This window comes from Mycteria americana, chromosome 11, assembly GCF_035582795.1.
Source record: "Mycteria americana isolate JAX WOST 10 ecotype Jacksonville Zoo and Gardens chromosome 11, USCA_MyAme_1.0, whole genome shotgun sequence".
NCBI lineage: Eukaryota > Metazoa > Chordata > Aves > Ciconiiformes > Ciconiidae > Mycteria > Mycteria americana.
Genome location: NC_134375.1, coordinates 13,054,927 through 13,077,657, shown reverse-complemented (window position 1 = coordinate 13,077,657; position 22,731 = coordinate 13,054,927). Strand labels below are relative to the sequence as shown.

General features: G+C 38.6%; 1 protein-coding gene across 5 annotated transcripts in view; it reads left to right on the top strand.

Annotated features, from left to right (window-relative positions):
* The first annotated feature begins 2,065 nt into the window (after positions 1-2,065).
* Positions 2,066-22,731, top strand: part of LOC142415435 (contactin-6-like) — a 92,410-nt gene continuing 71,744 nt past the window's right edge. For 4 of the 5 annotated variants that reach the window (XM_075513767.1, XM_075513771.1, XM_075513768.1 and 1 more), the window contains exons 1-2: positions 2,066-2,222; positions 18,672-18,767. In XM_075513767.1, coding sequence (XP_075369882.1) covers positions 2,081-2,222; positions 18,672-18,767 — 238 coding nt within the window. In that variant the 5' untranslated portion in view covers positions 2,066-2,080. Of the gene's footprint in view, positions 2,223-18,671; positions 18,787-22,731 lie in introns of all 5 variants that reach the window. The other variant, XM_075513770.1, reaches the window with a different exon arrangement.

Here is a 22,731-nt window from a genome sequence, read left to right as displayed (position 1 = left end):
ATGAATTCATTAATTCACTTCCTTCAGTGATGTAAACATATTAATTAGAAAAAAGCCCACACCGGGAGATGAACCCCTGATCTATACGCAAAGTTTAATAATCATTGTACCACGGTGATTAGAATGATTATGGGGATACTGTGAAGAATTCATTTGCGGCAACTAAGCCAACAACTTTGCATTTGTTTTGAAAAACAATTATAGAGCTTAATTGGGAGCCATGTAATGATGACAGCAGTTATTTCAGTGATTGATTCCAAAATTAAACAGAATGGGCAAACTAAATACCAGAATATTCTATATTAGAAAATTGAAAGTTTTGGACAGCATGTACTGTATGTAAATCCTGAAATATGGCAAAATCCTAACACTGATACAGACTACTGCTTCATAGAACAGGCTCATGGATGGGCATCAGCTAAGATTTTGCTCATATTTGAAAAAAAAAAGCTAAAATATCCCAAGACAACAGCAAAACCCTAGACCAACTAAATCAAAACATAAAAAAGGAATAGAGCAGAGGTACAGAAAGGTCAAAAATCAGCTGCAATTGGTAGGAAGAATTACTGATGGTCCACTGTTGCATCTAAATTTCTTAATGTTGATGCATTCATGAAAGAGGAGGCAGTGATTGGCAGAACCAGATAAATTAATTAATGTTACTAGAATTTGTTCACAGAATTCATTGATTTAATATTTTAATCAGTCATTACTCATCTTTAAAAACAACAAATGTCCACTTGAAAGGTCAGGATCCTCACGTCCTCTGTACATATTTGTCAAGATTTCCCTTGGAACACAGAATTGCATTTCACAGCACAGTTTGAAAATCTTCCTCCAAAAGAACAACTACCTGTGCAGTCTGATTGCGTAGAGAAAGGTCTGTGGGTGATCGAAGTGGTGTGCTGTATATCCAGGTCAGATCTTCCAGGAATATAGTTATGGTGCAAGTTTGCTTCAACCGTGGAAACTACCATCACTGTCAGTAAGTTCATCTCTGCAAATAACAAGAAATAGAATTTTTTTTATGCTGTGATCCTTCAGATCATTAACAAGGAGACAATTGCCCTTGTTTCAAGGACTGCCATAAAGCCTTCTGCAAACCCAAAGTGAGCCATTAGCAACTCTTGCATGGTCTTTGCATCCTATGGAGGGGTAGGCATCACACCCACATAGGTCAACAGAAATGATACAGGCTGCAGAGACGGTTGTGGTATAAAATTAGGAGAAGAAAATACGTGGTTATGTAGTTTTAGGATTGCTGACAACCTAAAGTGTGGCATTAACAAGCCCAAAGCTTGCAGACATCAGTGACTGAGGTCCTTTATTCTTCCTTTGGACCTCATGTGGACAATGAAAATTCAACCCTTATGTGACTAACTGTAAAGCCACAAAATTTCCCTTCTTAAAACAGATGATATTTATTTTCTTTGAAATATACATTTTATTTTGACATTTGTAAATAGCTGTGTAATGTTGCAGATACAATCCATTTTCTACTTAGTGGACTAACAGGGATAAATCATGTTTTAAAATAGCAGCATTCTCATCACTAAATTATCAGTCTCAAACTTGCTGTATAAAAACTTCTCTCTCTGCTTTCGTCTGCCTTCTCAAGTGTAATCCTTCCTGATCTGTATCTCCAAATCATTTTTGTAACCAAATTTATGACATCATTTGCAAGGACTGTAAAGCACATTCAGGTACCATTTATATTATAAAAAATAAGGTAGCTGTAGTCGAGGCATATACCATACTCCCAATTGCATGGATAGCTTAGTTTGTATGAATAACTTATAATTACTTTTTGTAGACATTTGGATGAACACCGGTGACTAGCATAAAAGCAGTAAAGATTTTTCAAAGAACAGAATTATTGATATCATTAAGATTGATATAAGAAGCAGTCTTGTGTGAAAAATGATATAATTTTGTGATATTTAACTACATTTCTATCATTACAGGTATGCTACAGCACACTATTTAAGATAAATATGAATAGGCTCTGTAAATTATAAGTATAATTTGATTTTTTTCCCCTCAAAGGTGGAAGCAAAATGGCACAGATATTGATCTTACCATGAGTTATCACTACAGGTTGGTTGGAGGCAGCTTGGCAATCAATAACCCACATAAAAAACAGGATATTGGAACATACCAGTGTTTGGCCACAAATTCATTTGGAACAATTCTGAGCCGGAAGGCCAAGCTTCAATTTGCATGTAAGTTGGGAAGATCATATTTATTAGAGCATTATTTTCTGATTAATTCTGCACATGAACTCTAATTTATTGGATAATTAAAGTATCATCGGTGATTCTGTTCAAAAGGTTTGGCTTACTTCAGCAATGCTTATTCTTAAAAAAAAATTTGTTCCTAGTAAATATTAATAACAAACCCAGACATCTGATGGCTGCTAGCTCTCAGGAACAAGAATAACTTTCAGAAAATTGAAAGGTCAAGGAAGATGAGTGCAATTATTTTCACTTAATAAAGGTGTTTCCACTTTTTAAGGCAGTGCTTTCTTTGCTATATTGCAGGTAGTTACAAGTAGGGGGGGGATGTTGCAGAAAGTTAGGCTTTCTGTTTTCTGTAGTGTAATGAGGTCTAACTGAGCCATAAAAACATTGTGCCCCTAATTGCCACACTGATATTTTGTTACATTACCAGAGTAAGAAACACTGTTTTTCCTTACACAGTGTGCAAACCGGTGAGCTATGTTCTAAAATGTTTCATGTTTCAGCTTGATTGGGTAGAGCACACAGGCTGTCTTGAGAAGATTTAAATTTTATTTTAAGCTTGCTCCCCATTTCACTTCTTCACAACTTCACAATCTTTTTCACAACATTATATGTGGTGACGGAGTTCTGTTAGTGCCCGGCGGGGGGAACAACAGCAACAACAAAACCCCCCAGATATTACCTCCATTCCTTTTTCTTCAATATAAAGGTCTGAGCTGTCTGTTGCTGGGAGAAAGCAATTGTTTTCAAACCTCATTAATAAAATATGTGTCTAAAGCCAGCCTTGTGTCGCTATTTCAGACACCAGCAAACGTATTAATTATTAACCTTATTCCATTTCTCATAGCAAATCTCATGTCACAGGGGTTATACAAAGGAGACATTAGAGGTCAGGATGGTTCACAGACTCTCTTAGTAAAGCTGATCAAACGGTATATCACTAGTATCTCATTTAATAATATTTTACCCTGAATTTCACAAAGAGCTTTTGATTCCCAAGAGCTGGTCAAATGGAAACAAAAATTTTTATTCATTATTTTCCCACTTTTTCTGAAACATCTTTGCAAGCCAGTCTTTCTGTATGGGAAAGTATTTCAAGATCTGGAGATGAAAATTGTTTAGTGACAGAACAAATCGTATTTTAGAAAGAAGCAAGAATAGATGGCTACCTCAAAATTGTCTGTGGAATCTGTAATCCCCAAGAAACCAGGATAGGCCAAGAATGGAGCTGGGGAAAGACCTAAGGAGAAGGAATACTCTCAAACGAAGGCAGAAAGGAGGTATAAAAAAATAAAAAAGGGGGGGGGGGGGAAGACAGGAATATCTGTGAAAGAGAGAAGGCTCTGGTGATTGTTCAGCATATCGTATTACTCAAAGATTTCATCTTTTTCTGGACAATTCTATCCCTGATTCAAATTCCTTGAAGCACTTTGGTTTCCCGTTCACTGCTCTCCCAGCCCACAGTGAATCACACTGGCTCGGTGCACCAGCTCTTGGGCTATATAAACAGCTCTTCTGGCCAATGCTCCTTTGCATAATATTTAATTGCACTTCCTTCCTATGGTTTTCTGTGTTTACTTTTACCTATTGCCGTTTCATAACCATGTGTAGGACCAAAACTAGCTCTGGAAAATTGTATTGTTTTAATTCTTTGCAAGGAGAAGGGTTTAGAGAAAGCTGAAACAGTGAAAGAAGGGAAAGAAAGCTTATTGGGAAAGCCTCACTGGTAAGGAAGAGAGGAGAAACGTCCTTTCTCAGAACGCTGGTCCATGTTTGTCCCTACATTCATAAATGCATCCCTGATAGTCCTCAGGGGAATGAAAGATGCTGGTTAGCACAGAAGTGTCTCATCTTCACGCTCTTGTTGGAAATGTGGTCCTTTGGAAGTTTTCCCTAGTAGAAAAGAGAAACTGTACATCACGATGCACAGTTTTCTTTATGAGACTGAGTTTACTAAGGATCTAAACATGGGTGTGCACCTTCCCACAGAGAGTAAGGTGGCTCTGCAGAGCCCTCCTGCAATTCCCCTACTCCCGGTGCGGCTGTGGGCCAGGGATCTGCACTCAGACATGCAAAACTGAAAGAAACCATGTGTGATTTCTCGCTTGTCGGAGGCAAAGCACATCGCAGTGCAATGCAGCTGATGCGACTTAACAGCTAGAGGACCTGTTTGCCAGAAAATGGACTTTGTCCATGGCATTAAGTATTTCCAGCTGTTAAACACCAGTTCTTTAATACTCTGTGCTGGTGGAGCGTTCCCTCTGAAGCACTTAACTCACTAGTAGCCTGAAGTTTCATGCCAATATAAGACAATCAAAATGGGATAAATATCAAGCAGTTCCTTTACTTAGGCTTCATACCCCTACCAAGACACTTCCCAATGTTACCGCAGAGAGCAGGTCACAACAAAGTTGGGTCTCGTTTGTCCACAGCAGCAGACAAACCCACAGCTACCATCCTGCTTTAATCCTCCAGTTCTTAACAGCAAATATGTAATGGTAAATATATCCCATATTCAAGAAATGCACTACTTTTTCATTAACGGTGACAGACGTTTACATCCTTTCCTGTATAAAAGAGAGAAGACAGACAAATTGAAGGTTGTCATTTACATTGGCTAACACAAACATACAGGGAAATGCTTCAATTTAGTGCCATCACTGTGAAACTATGAGTTTTAACTTGTCTTACAGTAGAAAAAAACCCAGTACACGGAAAATGTTACAATGGCCTGATGAGAATAGTGGAACAAATTACCTTGAAACAGTTATTTCACAGTTAACATTTTCTTATTTCTTATTTTCATGTTGCCATCCAATTTATTTCTTTGTTTCAACCAATACTTCAGGCTATACCTTAAAATCCAGGCAGGCAGGCATGTTGATATTATGACACTTTCATTCAATACCTAACAAAATGGGACTCTTCCCTGAAATTGGCTGCCTGGCATATTATTGCAATTGCCATGATAAATAATTGAATCAAGCCTATTATCCAAGTAACAGGGTTTATGCGTATTTGTCTTTTTACTACAAGGTAACTAACTCCGAGTTTGAATTAACAATACCTCTGGAAACCTATTGTACATCTCAACTTAATATGTGAAAAATACTTTTTCCTCTGCTCAAGATAGTGAGCTCTCTGAGTAGCAAAATAAATGCAGTATGAGATTAGAAATATGTCTTCAGATTCAGCTGGAGTTTCATGCTTATCCTCTATTAAAAACAGAGCTGTCAAATGAAAGCTGCAGGAGGAATATTGTACAGAAGGAAGTGGCATAGATTATTAAAGCTACAAGCTGAAAATGAGAGACAGCATCGGTGAGAGAGAGCAGAGCAAGAGCACATAAATGCATTAGCGGGATACACAGGATGGCAGTCCTATGTTATTTGTACTTCCTGGTGAAGGTTTGTTTTGTCATAAATAAAGTTGAAAGCTCCCTATAAATCCTGTGCGTCTCTTGCTACCCAGCAAGCAGTATATTTTGAAAAGCTAAAGTGTGTTTTGCGAGAGCTGGAGCTGTTGATCTGGATCTTCAGTCCGGTTAAAAAGCATGGGTGTCAGATCCCAGCTTGTGTAGCCAGAGCCTGTCACAGACGCTGGGGTCCTCATGCGGATTTGAGTTTGGAGCTTCGCTCCCAAGTCACAACCTGCCACCCACATGGAGCTTTCTGCCCTCCAAGTTCAGTCTTGACATCCAACACAAGGTCACCAGTAACGCTTCAGCTCTGCTTAAAGGGAAGGTCAAAGACAATTCTGTGGGAAATTCATCTTTGTGAACTGCATTATGCAAGAGAGTCAGCTTGAAGAAAGAGACGGGGACATGGAAGGTTTTCCTTCAGGTTTTACACAACTTAGTTTCCAAACCGAAATGAAGATGCTTGTGCCCAAGCTTCCCATACGTCACAGGTTTTGCTTCTCCCGCATGCACATCGGAGCAGACGCCTCTGACGAAGCCGCTGCCCTGAGCCCCGCCACCGGCAGAGCCACCTCCCGAAGCCACCGCAGAGCCTGGCCAGGCACAAACACAGCAGCTATCGCTCCTGAGCCAGAGACAGCAGGATCACAGTCGCAGTCAAAACTCACAAAAGAAAAAAGCATCCGTGTTTAAAGAAGTATTTTGATCAGTAAAACTGGAGTTTCTCCTATTCTGTGGTGCCAAGATGCATTTATATCCATATTAATGAGGTGTTTTGCAAAAATCTATTTTTATTAATGAAGAGCATCTAAATTGCATTTCATGCCTTAAAAAAGATGAAGAAAAAAACCTGTTCTAGAGAGCTGCTTAAATATGGCTTCAACCAGAACTCTATCCCAAGGCACACAGGGGATTTGTTTTAATTATTTCATCAGTTTTAAGTAAAAGTAACTGTGTGCAAACAACTGGTCTTGAGGGAAATCCCCATATCTAGCTGCAGTAAAACAGCCTGTCCAGGCCTGTTACTAATTCTTTTAGTTCTCATACATGTCTATAACAGAGACGTTAACAGATACATAGGAGAAACAAGAAGTGCAATTAAACAAACTAGAAAAAAAAATGCTCCACCATGAGAAAGAATCACGTGTGAACCTAATTCATAACTATTCAGGGCATAAACCCAGAAAATTCAGTATTAATTGAAAACATCTAGTTGCCTAGGGATCTTAAATTAGATTCTCAAATTGTTCTACCATCGCTGATAAACACGCATGATGATTGCGGCTTTCTCAGACCTCTGGTCCCCATTATTAATCATTAATTCTGAGAAACGATGACAACAATTTAAATTCATGAATAGGATTAGTCATTTTGTCCCAAACCACACAGGAGGGCACACAATGGAGACAATGGACCACGTATTTAAAAGTTTCCCCCAGTGCTACAGACCAAGGAAGGATTTTTCCTTGGCATTTTTGGGCTGCAACCATATTGTCACATTTTTCAAAGGGGTGCTCAGGGGTTTTGCTTGGTGCTTATTCTTGATAGTATTTTTCTAAATACACGCATCCTTCCTCCTCTTGGCCAGCGACGGCATGCTCATAGCAGCGTGGATGAGACTGACAGTGCTGGAGCACTCGGAATAAAATCTGTAGCTCCTAAGCGCTCTCATGTGCTTTTTGTCAGACAGACAGAAGAAGACACAGTTTTGCTGAAATAAGAAATTAAAATAATAACAATAATTCCTCCTGGACAGATTTTTTCCATTCTGAAACATAAAATAATAGTCTATCATTAGCATTTAACCATTTCAGGGGAAATATATTAAAAGGAGTCAAGTTCATTTAGTCTTTGCTAGATCATGACAGTCTGAGCATTAGCAAAGCCCTGTTAGAGTGGCTGAGATGCTCAGCTAGCATGAAAGCTCACTTTTCATCTGATTACTTCATCATGTTATTTACCTTTGACTGCACACAAATTACAGAAACATCACAAAGCAATACAGCATGCCTCAAAATGTCATAACCCTTTTTACTTGTAGTATATGCTTTGAAACAGAAAATAGAAAAATCAATACACTTAGATCAGATAGTCTGAATTTGCAAAGTGTGGACATGCATGAATTTTAGTCTAAATGGCACATACACTTCTGGATTGGTTGTATTGTGGTACTGTGTGTCCAGAAATCCCTCTGTAACAATTGTATTTGATTAAAAGGTGTGCTAGATGTTGTAACTACCACCTTGAGTAAAGCTCTCTGGGTCTTTAAACTGATTGTTAATTCATCACTGCATGCGAGGGCTGGCATACTGATCAGGCTGTCTAGCAGCTTATATTGCAAGAATGAACACTGCAACTTCTTTCTTTCTCAAAAGGATGTATATGCTTCTCAATTTAGTGTTCAGTAGGCACTCAGGGATGGCCAATTGATACTTGAAGAGCACAGAGGAGGAAGAGCTCAGCTTTCCAGTGGCAGAAGCAGGTCACCATCAAAGATACATCCCCCAAAGTTTTACTTCATTTACTACATTCCCTTATCCTCTATAGGGACACTTCAGGTAAAGTCATAGACTCTATTCACATCATTCTATAACCTACAAATGCTAAGCAATGCATTAAGCCTACCTCTCTGTTTTGAAAGGACTTCCTTATATTTAATGCAGAAACGTATCTCAACTTGCAGATATATGGAGAATCAGATATAAAACAGTGTTTTTTCCAGGCTCTGCACAGCCCTCCTGATGATCCTGGCAACACCTCACAATCTGCATCTTCCCATCAGCAGGTGAGAAAAAAATGCAACCTACAGTAGCAACACTCCTGGTAGATTGATTCTGTCTGGAGGATGGAAATACTACTGTCATCTCTCCTTATGTCACTAAATAGGCTTACAGCTCCAAATTGCCTTTTGGACTTTTAACTACAGTTAAAGAATCCAATATAACTGCAGTATGCAGCAGCAGTACCGACCTCTCCCTGCATATGGGTAGGTGGAGTGCAAGCTTCTGAATAGAATGAGTTACAATAAATATACCAAGAATTCGGTTTATTACTTGGAAATAAAGCCCATATTTTGTCAAAATTCTGCCTGGAATAAAAAGAAACGGAACTTTCATTTATCAGTTCTGGATGTTATGGACACTTTGTGCCAATGCTGCAGCACTCTCTCCAGCTGTTCCCCATGGTGGGAGTCTACATCAAGGTCTTTGCTTAATGGATGCTCTCCATGGAGCAGACCCAGCAGCCTCAGGCATATTTTCTTTTTTTCCTCTTCACAATGTTTCCCCACAAAATTAGGAAGAACATGGTGAGAACCTAATATGCATTGCTGTAAGGGGTCTGTACACTGCTCTAGCCACTCTGAAGTGGGACACTGTGTTTCCTTCAAGGCTACTTTGAGCAGAATATTTGCAGAGAACTGACTATAAGCGACGCAGCTTATTCACTCAAAGATCAAAAATGCTGCAAGACCTCACTATGTTCAGCTTGTCTTTCTGTATCTCTGTTGAGCTTTCCAGTATTTATTTCTTTGCAGAAGATTGTGCACACACAGGCTCTCACAGGCTTAAAGAAAAGCAGGAGCCATCAACCACCATTCAACAGTGATGAAGCAGGAAGCCTGGAAGGGTTTCACCTGCTTGCTGACAGGACAAGGCAGGGTGATAATAGCGTTTCTATTTTAAAGCTCAGATACTACAAGAATAGAATTATGCAAACATCCAGACATTCCTGAAGACAGAAAGAACAGCCTGGAATCTTAAAACCAGAAGATATGGGTATGTCTGTGTAATGAAGGGATTTTGCTTTCTCCATCATTCCCTAAAGGTTTGAGTCTGCTCTGTGTTCTCAGAGCCCATCTAATGTCCATCAACACCAAATGCAGTCATGACCTCCTCTCTCGTTGAACACATGAACTGGAGCTGATGGTAGCAACATTCCCCTTTTATTTAATGTCATAGCAGACCAAGCAGCTTCAGAAACCCAAGCTGCATTTTTCTCTCTCTCAAATGGTTTTAAACATCTCAGAGTACTTAACCACCATGTTCAAGGCTATGCTGTATCAGGACACTTTGTAAAAGCTGTTTTATTCCTTTAGGTTAGTTGATTAAACTTCTATTATAAAAGGAGGCTCTCACTCCTCTTGTACAGGAATTCTTTATCTATGAAATGGAGACATACATTACTGAGATGTTGTAAGGAGTGTTACAGGCAGTGAGCTAGTCAGATAAAGTAGTAATAGGGAATGTATAAGTATTTGAAGATTATCTTTTAGTTATATATTACTTACTATTCTGTAGTTCCTATAAAAGTGTTTATCCTAAATCAACCCATTGCAAGTTGTATTGGAAAAGCAATGTATGTGTTTGAGATATGGTAGGTAACAAAGCATCTACAAGTCCCAGAGCTGCCAGATTCTGACTGATAAAATTTAATATTTTTGAAGGATAAAACCAGTCTATATTTGCAGTCTGGGTGATTTTCTTTTTATCTGCTCTACTTTCATTGCAGACAATATGACTTAGATTCCAATAAATTATTGAATGAAATATCCATAATGTCCACATGAACTTCTTCATTCTTTGGTGTGACAAAAAAAAAGTTACAGGTGGAGGCTTGCAAGGGAAAAAAAAATTACTGAATTAAATTCTTTGGAATAAATGACTGGCTTTTTTGGAATAAAAATAATGAAATCAATTGATTAGTTATTTTTGCAGAGAAGGTTGATCCTGTCTAATACAAAGGTTTTAAGGTACAAGATAAACTTCTCAATTCCGTAGCTTACGTTGAAGAAGGAGAAACAGTGTGTGTCATTGGTACATTCCACGGTGTGAAGGAATAAGGCCACAGACATAGCTTTTCTCGATAGGCAAACTGCATCTGGTACGGAGAATGCACTGAGCTGTAAATACTCATTTCTAAATGCTACTGAAAGAACGACTAATAATGTCTACTACACCTGAAATCCCACTTACAAGATTCACATTCAAAAATCCTTTGCATCAGTCACTCAGGTAAATCTTGAAATTCCCACTGGAAGTCTTCGACGGCTTTACAGCTGGAATGAGAGAGATAAAGCAGTGGTGTCTGGGGATAACCCAAGGTAATTCTGCAAGAAGTAATTCTGTGGTGGATCGAGATCTCCAAAGGGCTGGGCAGGAATTTCGGAAGGGCTGAAACGCGCATGGAGGTGCTTGTTACACACTTACAGCAGTGCATGAGAGCCCTCCCTTCATTGCCATTTTTTTACTGTACGTATTATGATTATTATCTTGTTGGTAGAAGCGTTATAAAAAGAAATTAATAGCCTGAAGTGGGACTGTGGGGTGTTTAACAGGATGTACCCAGCAGGACCCTGGACATGGAGGCAAAAGAGGCTCTCTGCAGGACCAGGGGTATGGCTGCTCACTGCCAACAAGAAGGTCAATGTCCAAGGGAAGGGGCAAGTTCACGAACCCTCTCCATGCACCCTGGGAAACCAGGTGTCTGTGAGAGCAGGGGGAAACATAAATGAAAGATGATGGTTTGGGATAAGAGTTAACACTCCTGCCAAGAGGTAGTTCGACACAGGGGGCCAGGGCCATCTCCGGTGTAAGTCAGTCAAATCAGCGTAGTTCTGGCAGGGATAAATCTGGCCCATGAGATTTAGACTGGAGAGAGAAATCTGTTTTTAAGAGGACTCCAATCTGGAGAAAACTCATACAGACGGTGAAGTGACTCTGTGATGACAGGTGACAAATGAACTCTGCTGTGACAAGTGAGAAAACTGTTCAGGAATATAAAATATTAAAAATATATTTCTTATGTCCCCGTCCCGTTGAGAGGGTCAGATCCTCGGATATGCCTCTGGCCTGCAGATGGGGTTTAGAGTAAGAGCCCTAAGGCTGCATCAACACTTACTGCTCAGTGCAAGTCCTGTGTTCGGTTCAGAAGAGAGCTTTAATATTTTATGCTGCTAACTCTGTAAAAGGTGAAAAAATAACAAAAAACAGATGTAGACCAGCACTACAGCTTCATGGCATATGTTTGTTTGCACTGGGTTTCTTGGTGCATGAACAAAAATCAAGTCAGCTAAGGATTTTTTTCCCCCCTTACTCTCCCTCTTTAATTTAATTGTGACCTTCCATTTTTTCCTCTAGAGAAGCTTGATATTACTTTGTAAAGGGCATTTTCACTCTTTAATTGAAAAAGACAATGAGGCTGTGGCAGAAATTATTGTTCCCCACCTTGAAAATTAGTGCCTGGATTGGCTATTCATACCATTTAAGCTGAATTGAAGACCTGGGGCCCGTGTGCATCCTAATGTGTAAATTACAGGTCCTCTCCCCTTAGAAGCTCCAAAGCAATTTAACTACATAAAGGAGCACTGATGAAGGTCCTTGGTTGATTACACAGCTTTGGAGAAGGACAAGACGCAGCGATTGCGCTTTTCCCCTGGGTTTGGCAGACTGCTCTGTCAGGGCAGAGAGGAGCAGGGCTTTGGGGCAAGAGCGGCAGCGGGGCTCTTCTGGCCGCCTTCTTCAGGGGGAAGGAGAGGGCAACTTTCTCTTTTAACCGGGACGGGATGCAGTGTTCATCTCGGGTGCAAAACTAGACCAAAAGTGAGAATTACAGTTGATTTTTAACCTGTCCTGGTGAAAGAAGACACTCAGGTGTTGCTCAGGCTCGTCCTGGCTGAAGCAGCTTCACGTCCTACAGACCCTGTGATGTTACAACACTGACAAAGTGGAGGCTCACATGTACTTCAAACAGGGAAGGAGCAGAAGAACTCAGTAGGTGTTTAGTGGAAAATGCAAGTATTTAAAAATCAGGAAATGGGAAATGTTAAGCAGCTTTCAGACACCTTAGAGATAACACTGCTCTTAATCTCAGAATTGAATTCATAGAAAATCAATTAGAACATTTTAAAAAATTGAGATTAGATGGTAAAGGGAAAAGATTAATGTATTGACTCTATTATCAAGACAAAGGAACCGTCAGAGGGTTTGTTTAGCAAGTTTACTACAGTTCTGAAAGCTGAAAAAAGAGTTTACTTTCCAGTCAAAGTTGTAGGAAATGAGGTTAGCCATTCCTTTGGGAGATATTTGGAGAAGGAAAGATATTTCCATAACACACCCTATTGGTAACCAAGCTGCAAGAGGCTGGTACTAGTCTCCTACAAGGCGATTCAGTACAACAACACTGAGGAGAAGCAAGAGACGCGGCTAGCTGTGCAGGAGGTCTTCTGGAGTGGTCTGAACAGATGATCACAGCCTTTTGGCAACAGGCACAGTAGGTGTCAGTGTTTTAGCCCAGCAAAAGTTTGGGACTTCCTCTACGTGAAAGAAGAAAAAAACAAAGCCAAAATCTGGCCAAGTATGGGACCTCCCAGAATTTGAGATAATTTGAAAGATCCAGTAAGTTCCAGTTTTTCTACTTCTATTTTTTCAGCTTTTTCTGTTTTGCTGTAAGAGACCTGATTCCTCCGAATCAGGCATTGAGTTCAGACCCACACTTACCAATGGGCCCCCTAACTCATTACAGTCATAAGCAGGTGAAGGTAACTAATTGTCCACTCAGGACACAGATGTTAGAAATGCTTATAGCAAATCATAATGATGAGCTTCTTTTAAAAACTGCTGAGGTTGTAATTTTTATTCCATTTCCCTGCAAGAGAATTTCTGTTGTGATACATCACATCCAGTAACACTGATCATATTGCAATATATCATAGCCAATAAGAGAAACAGAAGAAACTGGAACAGATGTGATATATCACAATTTGACACAGCCACATGGAAATGTGAAAAATTTTATTGATTTGTCCTCAGGAGCATAGCTAATTTGTAAAGTGTTCTTACTACTAATGCCTTAACATTCATTGCACATTTCAATAACAAGTAATTACAACTATAACATTTGGGATTATGTAATGACAAAACATTTATGAAAAAAATCAAAAGTTTAAGAAAGCATGAAATTACATTAATTCAGATGAACTGTTAGTAATTATGCAAGGTGATAAATTGGACTTTCTCTAATTGTCTGTAACAATTTCATATATTAAAATGCCCCAGTTTTCTTGTTTGCTATTCAGTAATGCAGAGATACCCTATGCTCATTCTTAAAATGGACTGGTTTGGAAGCGCTACACTTACCCCTGAGCAGTTTGAGGATTTTCAAACACATGATTGGGAGGTTGAATGAATGAGTTGCTACTTGTGATTGGGTTTTTGTTCCTATCAGACGTATTTAAGAAGTAGTTCCCTAATCCCAGGAAAACTGACTATGTCTTCACACATTCTGTTGTGCAAGTTAAACCTACCACTCTAACACTTTCAAGGCAGTTTTATATTAAAAAAAAACCCAACCAAAACCCAAAACTGATTGTGGGTAATAGTAGTGGTGGTGGGGATTTTAGAAGATATATATTCATGATACAATCAACAATTATGTCAGTGCTGAGCTTCAAAACACTAAAGAAAAATACTGTGTGGTTGAAACTATTAATTAGCCTATTAATTAACACAAATACTTAAGCAGGAAATATTTGTGTATATCGGTTACATTTGTTTCTGTCTCCATAGATCATCTTTCAGGTAAACACCTCACCCACCATTGTGGGTTTGCTTGCCTTCTCTCAATGGCAGCTCTGTACTCAATAAAGCTATGCTGATGGTCATACTCATCCAAAAATGCTATTCTTCCCACCTTCTCTTTTTATTGTAATTGAATATCTACATTGAAGACTTGCAGACCATATCCTTTGCTGCCATAAATCATCATAATTTCCTTGACCCCAGTGCGGTACTATTGACTTACACCAGCTGAAAAAAGCTCTGGCCCATTCCTTCTCCCCATTCCTGCCTTCATACCTGGTAAGCTGCTGAAAGCCTCCTTTACCTCAAGTATTCCCACTTACATCAGAGAAAGCCCTGTCATTCTCTAATTCAGTTTCCAGAAAATGCCATATGTTTTGCTTGTTCTGAGCACATACCTTTCTTGCTTAGGTCTGCAAATGTTCCTAGCCGAAGATGATGACTTCTTGCCACACAGAGCTGAGTCCATATATTTCCACTCTTCACTGTGAAGAATCACTTGTTCACCTGAGCATTTTGCTTAGCCTACATGACCTCATTATCACATCCAACTGATTAATTGTGCTATACCAATAGTAATCTGCTAACACGCAGAGTGCTGGAAAAAAGTTTTTTTGATAAAACGCACAGCTGAGAGGGCAATGCAGTGTGAGGGAACTCGTTGTTCATAAAGTGAGATAAATACAGACAAAGAATGGAAGGAATTATGTAGGAACTAGGTGATAATTTATTTATAAATCTCTGCAGAAACACTGAAGTTAGCAAATATACCATCTGTTAAATAGTCGTACTATTCCTAAATGCATATTAGCAATCTAAATGTGTGCCAAACACCTGATCTTAGCGATCTTATTTGATACTCTTTTTGACAAGCAACATTATGCTTTATTAGATTATGTCATGTTATGTTATAAAGCTATGCTAGGTAACAGTAACTGAGAGAACGGAGTGGTTGTGCTCTGTTGGTGTAAATGCCCGCTCCGGGCAAAGAGAAGTTGTTTTCAGAATAACAGATTTTCAGAATAACAATAGCAAAGTAGAATATCAATAGCAAAATAAATATCATACATTTATATTACTCTTCAGGGTTTTTTATAAATATATTTAACACATTTTAGATTGTAATTAATCACTAAAAATACACACAACTCCATAGGGGGAAAAACGGATGCAAAAATCTTTTGGGCAAAAGGACTGCTCCCAGCAAAAAGAAACGTTATTTCTGATGGTCCACCTCATTCCTCTGTTTATCACCCTGGGCTACATAACAAAGATAGACAATTTGATAACTCAGTTATTGAATCCCACCTGAATGAGGTGTCATAATATTTCATAGGAGATGCTGCCTGCCTGGAGAAAGGGTCCAATAAAGATGACGACAGATGTAAGACTGACTCCCCTAATGAGTTATTTTTACTCATTTTGCTTTGTTTTGCTCTTTCAGAATTTTTTTTAATATGCAATGATTCTTTATTACAGAGAGGGACACTGAATAAATTTATTTTGTACAAATATCTATCAAAATCAACTTTGGGTAGTGGAAAAAAGATCATTCCTGTTTAGGCCTACTAAATTTTGTGGGTGGGGGTTTCTAAAAGATGCAGTGTTATGACCTCAGAGTCAAGCACTGGAATGGATTGTCTAAAGAAAATGTCTATCCCAGAAGGTCTTCAAAAGTGGGTTAAATAAGTATCTATTAGAAAGGACACACATACTTGTACCTGTCAAGGGCCAGAGGAATACATTAAATGACCATTTATGTACCTCCGTATCTACTCTTTTATACCTATGAGACACTAGTAAGCATAAAGGGATGAAAATCCTTTTTCCAGGACTAGGAAAAGCTGAGCTGCTTTGTATAACTGAACTATAAACTTGCTAGGAAAGAGCTCGGACTCTTGCTTACAAATATTGATACTTAATTTAAGGTTGAAAGTGTAGATTAAAAAGGCAAAGTCAACTTTTTCCTGTCATATAATCAAAACTAGTCCTGCTAATTATAAAATAGTGGATCCCATAAAAGATCTAGTACTACTGGTTTTTCGATATTTAAATCAGGGATACTTGTTATGATTTTAATGGAGAAACACAGACAGGTGATACAGTTTCTAAAACTAGAGGAAAAATTATACCATGACATACTGTGTCATTAAACTAAGAATCTCTACTAGCAACTTATTACTTTCCAAAATCTATTCCAATTTCAGAGTAAAGTATTACATAGTTAATTCTGAATTGTCATGAAAACCTTTTGCTACTGCTGCACTGTGCTTCCTTTTTTTTTTTTCCTCCTTTCTCGGGTGTCTCATAACAAATGACATTTTGTTCTCAGCAAACGTAGACCTCATTTACCATAGCGGAAAGCATTGGAAACCACTAGTTACACTACATATATTTTCCATACAGCCCAAGAGTTTTGGGTTTGGGTTTGTTTTTTTTTTTAAACTCCATTTTTATGTAGAAACTGCACGATCTGCGTTGTATTAGCAGCTCAAAGGAAAGTGATAGGAAAGGGAAATGTGACCATTTTTGTTGCTAGTGCCTGAATCCTAAAAGATCTGAATGTTTTGCACCTTTCCAATCTTTTTCTATTTAACATAATAAACAGGAAAATTCAAGGGTTTTTTTTTTTCCATACAAAGCTGGCCCCTTCTCCCAGAGCACACAAGCCTCAGGGCAGCCAACCCAAGCAAATCCCCATCTAATGTCTTGACAGTTGACCCAGAGGCCACTTTTCCACACAAATATTTTGTGTTGGCCTTCTCCTTCTCAGAAAACTCTTAACCCACAGGAAAGAAAAGAAAAAGGAGAAAGCTGATAAATTTTCTAAGACTGAATTTTCAGAACAGGTAAATAAATAAATCCACACATTCAGAGATTGGACCAGTAAGTACCTTCTAAGTATGAATCCAAACTCCAGTTGGTCATATTACATCCATCCACTGTTTTCCAATTAGTGTTACAGGATGGAATAAAACTAAATAAATAATTCTTTTTCTTTTTTTTTTTTGGCCTTTCTTGTCTTTTTTTGTCCCTCTGGACTATCCAGACTGCAAGACAGAGATCTAGCCAGCAGGCAATTAAAAGAACATCGGAGTTTAAAACACTTTCCCAGTGTATTGACAGGTACCATCTATTGTGGCTGTGACAGCACATGGAGGTGCTACAGCTGCCTAATTCAATTCAGTCACCTCTGAGTAGACAGTGTCTTCATAGGAGACCAATATACAGGAGATGAAGAGGAGGAAAAGAAAAATTAACTGTGTAAAGTTCAACTAAGGGGGAGAAAATTGATATATTGACATAAATAGCTGAGCCTGTACAGGTAGTAATCGTTATTGCTTTGACCAACAAGAACTGTTTCTCTCTATTGAACTCTGGATCAGGTAGTTGTTCAGCTGATGAAAAATGGAACAATTGTTTGAAACAAGAATCTGCAGCAAGGTAAATAAGCTTAAGGCAAGCAGTATACAACACTGAAATAAGGATTTTTTAAGGGGAAGCTGATATTATTTATTATATTAAAACATGTTTTGAATGTATTTCAAGGAATCATTACCCAAAGTACTCTGACAAAAGTATAAGTCTTCTTATTAGGATGAGAACTGAATCAAAAAGTAAATAATCAGTTTTGAAGTACATCTATTGCATCAGGTTTTGTAACGGAATTATTATTTAAAGGGAATGAGATTGATAAAAATACTTCCACATCTTGGTGAAATGCAAGAAAGTAGGAGAGATTGAGCGTGATGTTAGATTCAGTAAAAAAAGAATAATTAATAGCCGTAAAAATCACCTGTGGGAGATAGGTATGGTCATGTTTATACAGGAGATTTCCCCAAACCATCACATGATTTCCTACTGAAACCATTGAAACCAGTGCTAAAGTTTGTTCGAGTCAATTAAAACATATCTACTTACTGCAGCCAGCTTTAGGACAGAACAGACTCATTAAGAATACAACATACTTTTATCATCATTTAAACACACACTCTGTGGGAGTCCTGATGATGTTTAATTATCATTTGTGTATAGAAGAACACACCTGCTTTTTATTTCTATAGAAAAGGAAACAACACAAAATGCTTTTTTCCTACTCATGTAGATTAAGAGTCTAATAAGTTCCAAAAAAATGATGCTAGAAAAAGTCACAGAATAATACACTAGCTTTGCAATTAGGAATTGTAAGTACAAATTCACAGGGTTAGAGTATAACTGCTTTATGAATAGATATGTCATGATTGCCTAAGGACTAGATACTAGGATTGGACGAGCTATGTTTCCATACAGTGTGGCAATTGACACACTGAGATTATATTATGCTATTGAATATGTGACTATGTCCTTGAGTTACATAAGCATTGCATAGCTTGCAGTACAGTTAGGTATAAATATGACAGATAATAACTGGGTCTTGTTTTCTCCTTCTCTCTCAAGATCTTGAAAATTTTGAAACAAAACCAAGAAGCACAGTGTCAGTCAGAGAAGGACAAGGAGTGGTTCTGCTCTGTGGTCCTCCACCACATTACGGAGGTATGATGAATAGCCCTACGTTGTACAGCAGCCTGAACATCAACTGCTATAGCTCAGAAGTAGCCTATGCAGTTCCCTGCCTGATTAGCACTGTAATTTATTTGTGCATGAAGTGTATGGGTTTACAACAAATTTGGATTTCATTTCTTTAAACAACGCTGGGGTTTGCACTTCTTAAGGGGCCCTTTTTTATTATTCTATGGTTACTTGAGGGACTAGAACACATCATCACTCTTTGGTTGTGACACAAGCAAAGAAAGCATGAAGGTCTAAAAGACTATCTCCTGGCATGACTGGTTATCTCAGCTCCTTCACCCATATGGAATGGCAGAAGAGCAACCAACAGCAATTCTTTCTATATTAAAACCACCTCAGGTATGAGTGGAATGGCTATTTTGCCTTTTAGTGCTTGCTACTTCTATGCTGTAATTTGAATCCTGCGTTTTACACATTAGATTTGCCATGAAAAGTTGTCTTCTGTTCTTGAACACCTGATTCTCTCCTTCCTGATAATCATAAAAATAATGGAAAAATTTAGATTGGAAGAGACTTCTGGAGAGGTAAACTTTCTAATCAAAGGAGGTCTCATTAGATCAGGTTGTTTGATAATTTTCAATGCTTCAGGTAAAGAATGAAAAGGATTTTTCTGGGGAATTGATTTGGGGATGCTTTGCATCTGTTACCATTGCCCACTACTGCTTCTTAACTATAAGGCTGTTTTTGAGGTCTTCCTTTGTGGATGAGGTCAAGTCCAGATGACAAGCAATGAACCAGTAATGCATTTAGCATAACGTTTCAGACTTTTCTTCTAAGACAACCCTAAGCATGGGGCACAATTTTCCTTTTCCTCCTTTTTGTAGGTGTATTACCACCTCCAACATCAGCATTTACAGAGCAATACAAAAGCTTAAACATACATGTACACTGCTGCTGTGATTTTTTCTGAACACTTTTTGTGCCTACCAGAAGCAAGAAGTTCTTGAGTGATGTTTTGATATTTATTTTTTCTCCCCAACATTGACTCTTGCAAGTTTTGAGCCATATACATTCACAAATCTCCTCCAGGGGTATTAGAACCCAGACCAAAACTGCTTCAGATCTTTTGAAGTCTGAAGTAAGAACTATGGGTTCCTAACATAACGAGCTGAAGATGATTGGAAATTTTATCCTGGAAAAGCAAATGTGTATTAAAAAGGAGAAATATCAATAGCATAGTGTCAAGTTTAGCCCCAGTCGGCAACCAAGCACCACACAGCCACTCGCTCACCTTCCCCCCTGGTGGGATGGGGAAGAGAATCTGAAGAGCAGAAGTAAGAAAACTCATGGGCTGAGATAAGAACAGTTTAATAATTGAAATAAAGTAAAATAAAAATACTAAATGGTAATGAAAAGGAAAACAACAAGAGAGACAGGAACAAAACCCAAGAAAAAACAGGTGATGCAACCACTCACCACCTGCTGACCAATGCCCAGCCTGTCCCCAAGCAGTGATTGCTGCCCCCCCAGCCAATTCCCCCCAGTTTCTATACTGAGCATGATGCCATACAGTATGGAATAGCCCTTGGGCCAGTTTGGATCAGCTGTCCTGGCTGTGCCCCCTCCCAGCTTCTTGTGCACCTGGCAGAGTGTGGGAAGCTTAAAAGTCCTTGACTGGTGTAAGCACTGCTCAGCAACAACTGAAACATCCCTGTGTTACCAACATTATTCTCATCCTATATCCAAAACACAGCACTATACCAGCTACTAGAAAGAAAATTAACTCTATCCCAGCCGAAACCAGGACGCAGTTATCAAATTGTCTTGTTCTGGACTGAAAGAATCAGCGGTTTTTAGATTACTCATGTCCTACTTTCAGCTGGAATGACCACACATCCACAGGTGCTGCAGTTTTCTGTGTGCTAGCACCAACGTCCTGCTCTCAGCAATGTTTCCTCAATTATTCTTAAAGAAACAGAGTTATAAGACAAATTCCCATGAGAAGGTAAATAGTGATCTATAAAGAGGATGCAGTATATCAGATATGTAGAGAAACCCATCAATCAATTTAAAGCCCACAAGTCTTGAACAGAGTGGAAATGTCAGTTCACTTGATGTTTACAGCCATATCAAAGAAGTATATAATCAAGGAAATGAAGTGAAACCTGGTCCTTAAGGGCAGAAAAGGCTTGAAAGAGCTCCTGAAATGTATCAATGGGACAGACAGAAAGACAAAACATCCATCCTTGAGTCAGTAAGCTATATATTTTCCTTTTGCTGTAGGGTAAAATTATAATTTGACAAATAGGAATGAGTAGAAGAAAACATTCAGAACAAATAAATAGTTAACAAGTGAGTCCACCCCAGATTAATTGAACTGACAAAATTGTATCCGTGAACAAAGCCTTTGCCACAGCGTTTCTTAAGCTAGAGATGTGAGCTGTTGACCAATAGGTCTGAAAAATACATTATCTGAAATAACAAGTCTCTAGAGAACAGGAACTGAGTTCTTTTGTCATCCATAAACACCGTATTTGTGATCCAAAATTATATGCCATGGGGATGAAGTACATGGTGTGAACTATGATAGGTTGTATGCTATCTCAGAATGCTTAGGAAGTTGTTTTTATTGAAAAGGATTGTATATTTAGTTCTTTTTTTAATTGAAACCCTTGCCTCTGACTCACAATACCTACAGGAGAAATGATTACTAACCTTGCATACAGCTTCCATTGCAAGTGTTCTGTACAGTACTTTAAGTGTGACAGGAGTTAGACATCAAGGAATTTGGAAGATACACCATAGCAGCAGGAAAAGAGTTGCCTTTCCTATACTATTAACATAAGTAAGACAATACAAGCTGTATAATGTGCCCTGTGTGTATACATAGGAAACAAAATTGCTCTTAGAATTTCCTGCGCAACTTGGTAGATACAGCCTATAACCAACACAGAACTTTTGCTAGTATGAGCATTTACAGGGAAACTGAGGTTAACTGTTTGGGTAGGGAACACTGACTATGCTCTTTGAAAGAAGTTATCCATGTCATTGAAAAGACACCCAAGGAAGCCAGAGCAGACGTATACAGCCCTTCAGGTACTCCTTCCTATAGACCGGCTGCTTCTTTCCACAGGATGAGTTACTTAACAGACCTGGCCCTACCCATACATTGCATAGAGGGAAGAGGAACATGGTCCTGATGCTTACTGGTTCATTTTCCTGTGACTTGAAGGAAGACTGAAAACCCCTGTACAGCAGTTATTTGAAGCAGCTATCATTAATATAGTTATTTTGGAATAGGATGGACTAGCTAAAGCCTCCTGCCTTCCTGTTAACCTAGAAAGTCTGTATCTGCTTCTTCTAGCAATAGAAGAGACAGAAAGACAAGAACCTAGGAAAGCAAGGAGGTTTTATTGTTTGAATTTTCTTCCCATATAACACTGAGAAGTAGGAATAGGTAGATAGAATGAGATCTCAAGAAATAATTTCTTCTACCTATGTTATCTAGAAGAATGGTTCACTGCTCTTTCTGCCTCACACTACAGAGACCGACACATTGCCAAGCTTATTTAGCCCTATACCACAAACAGTCTGAAGTTAGATTTTCTGTTAGGTTCACAGGAAAGCAAGCTCTACAGTTATCATTTGATCACTCAGCTGTGTCATATGCTGGAAATCTTTTCCTACATTTGAAGTATTTAAAACATTTAAAGCTTAAAGTAAACTTAGTTTTCTGATAAGAGCAGCTATGCTACTGCTTGCTTTGTATACATGTTTCCTAACTGAGAGTGTACTGATAACCTGTTTTTGTTTATACAAGAAAAATAAATTACTTCAGTCTAATAGGGGGTAGAGAACATATTAAGCATCTAAGGGATAAGGAACAAGAAAAAAGTTCAGAAGGATTGCTCCAACAGCTTTCACATCACCTTTAGATCTTAAACTAACTCTCACAGTACAAAAGCCTTACAGAGTTTCTGTTAAAGCT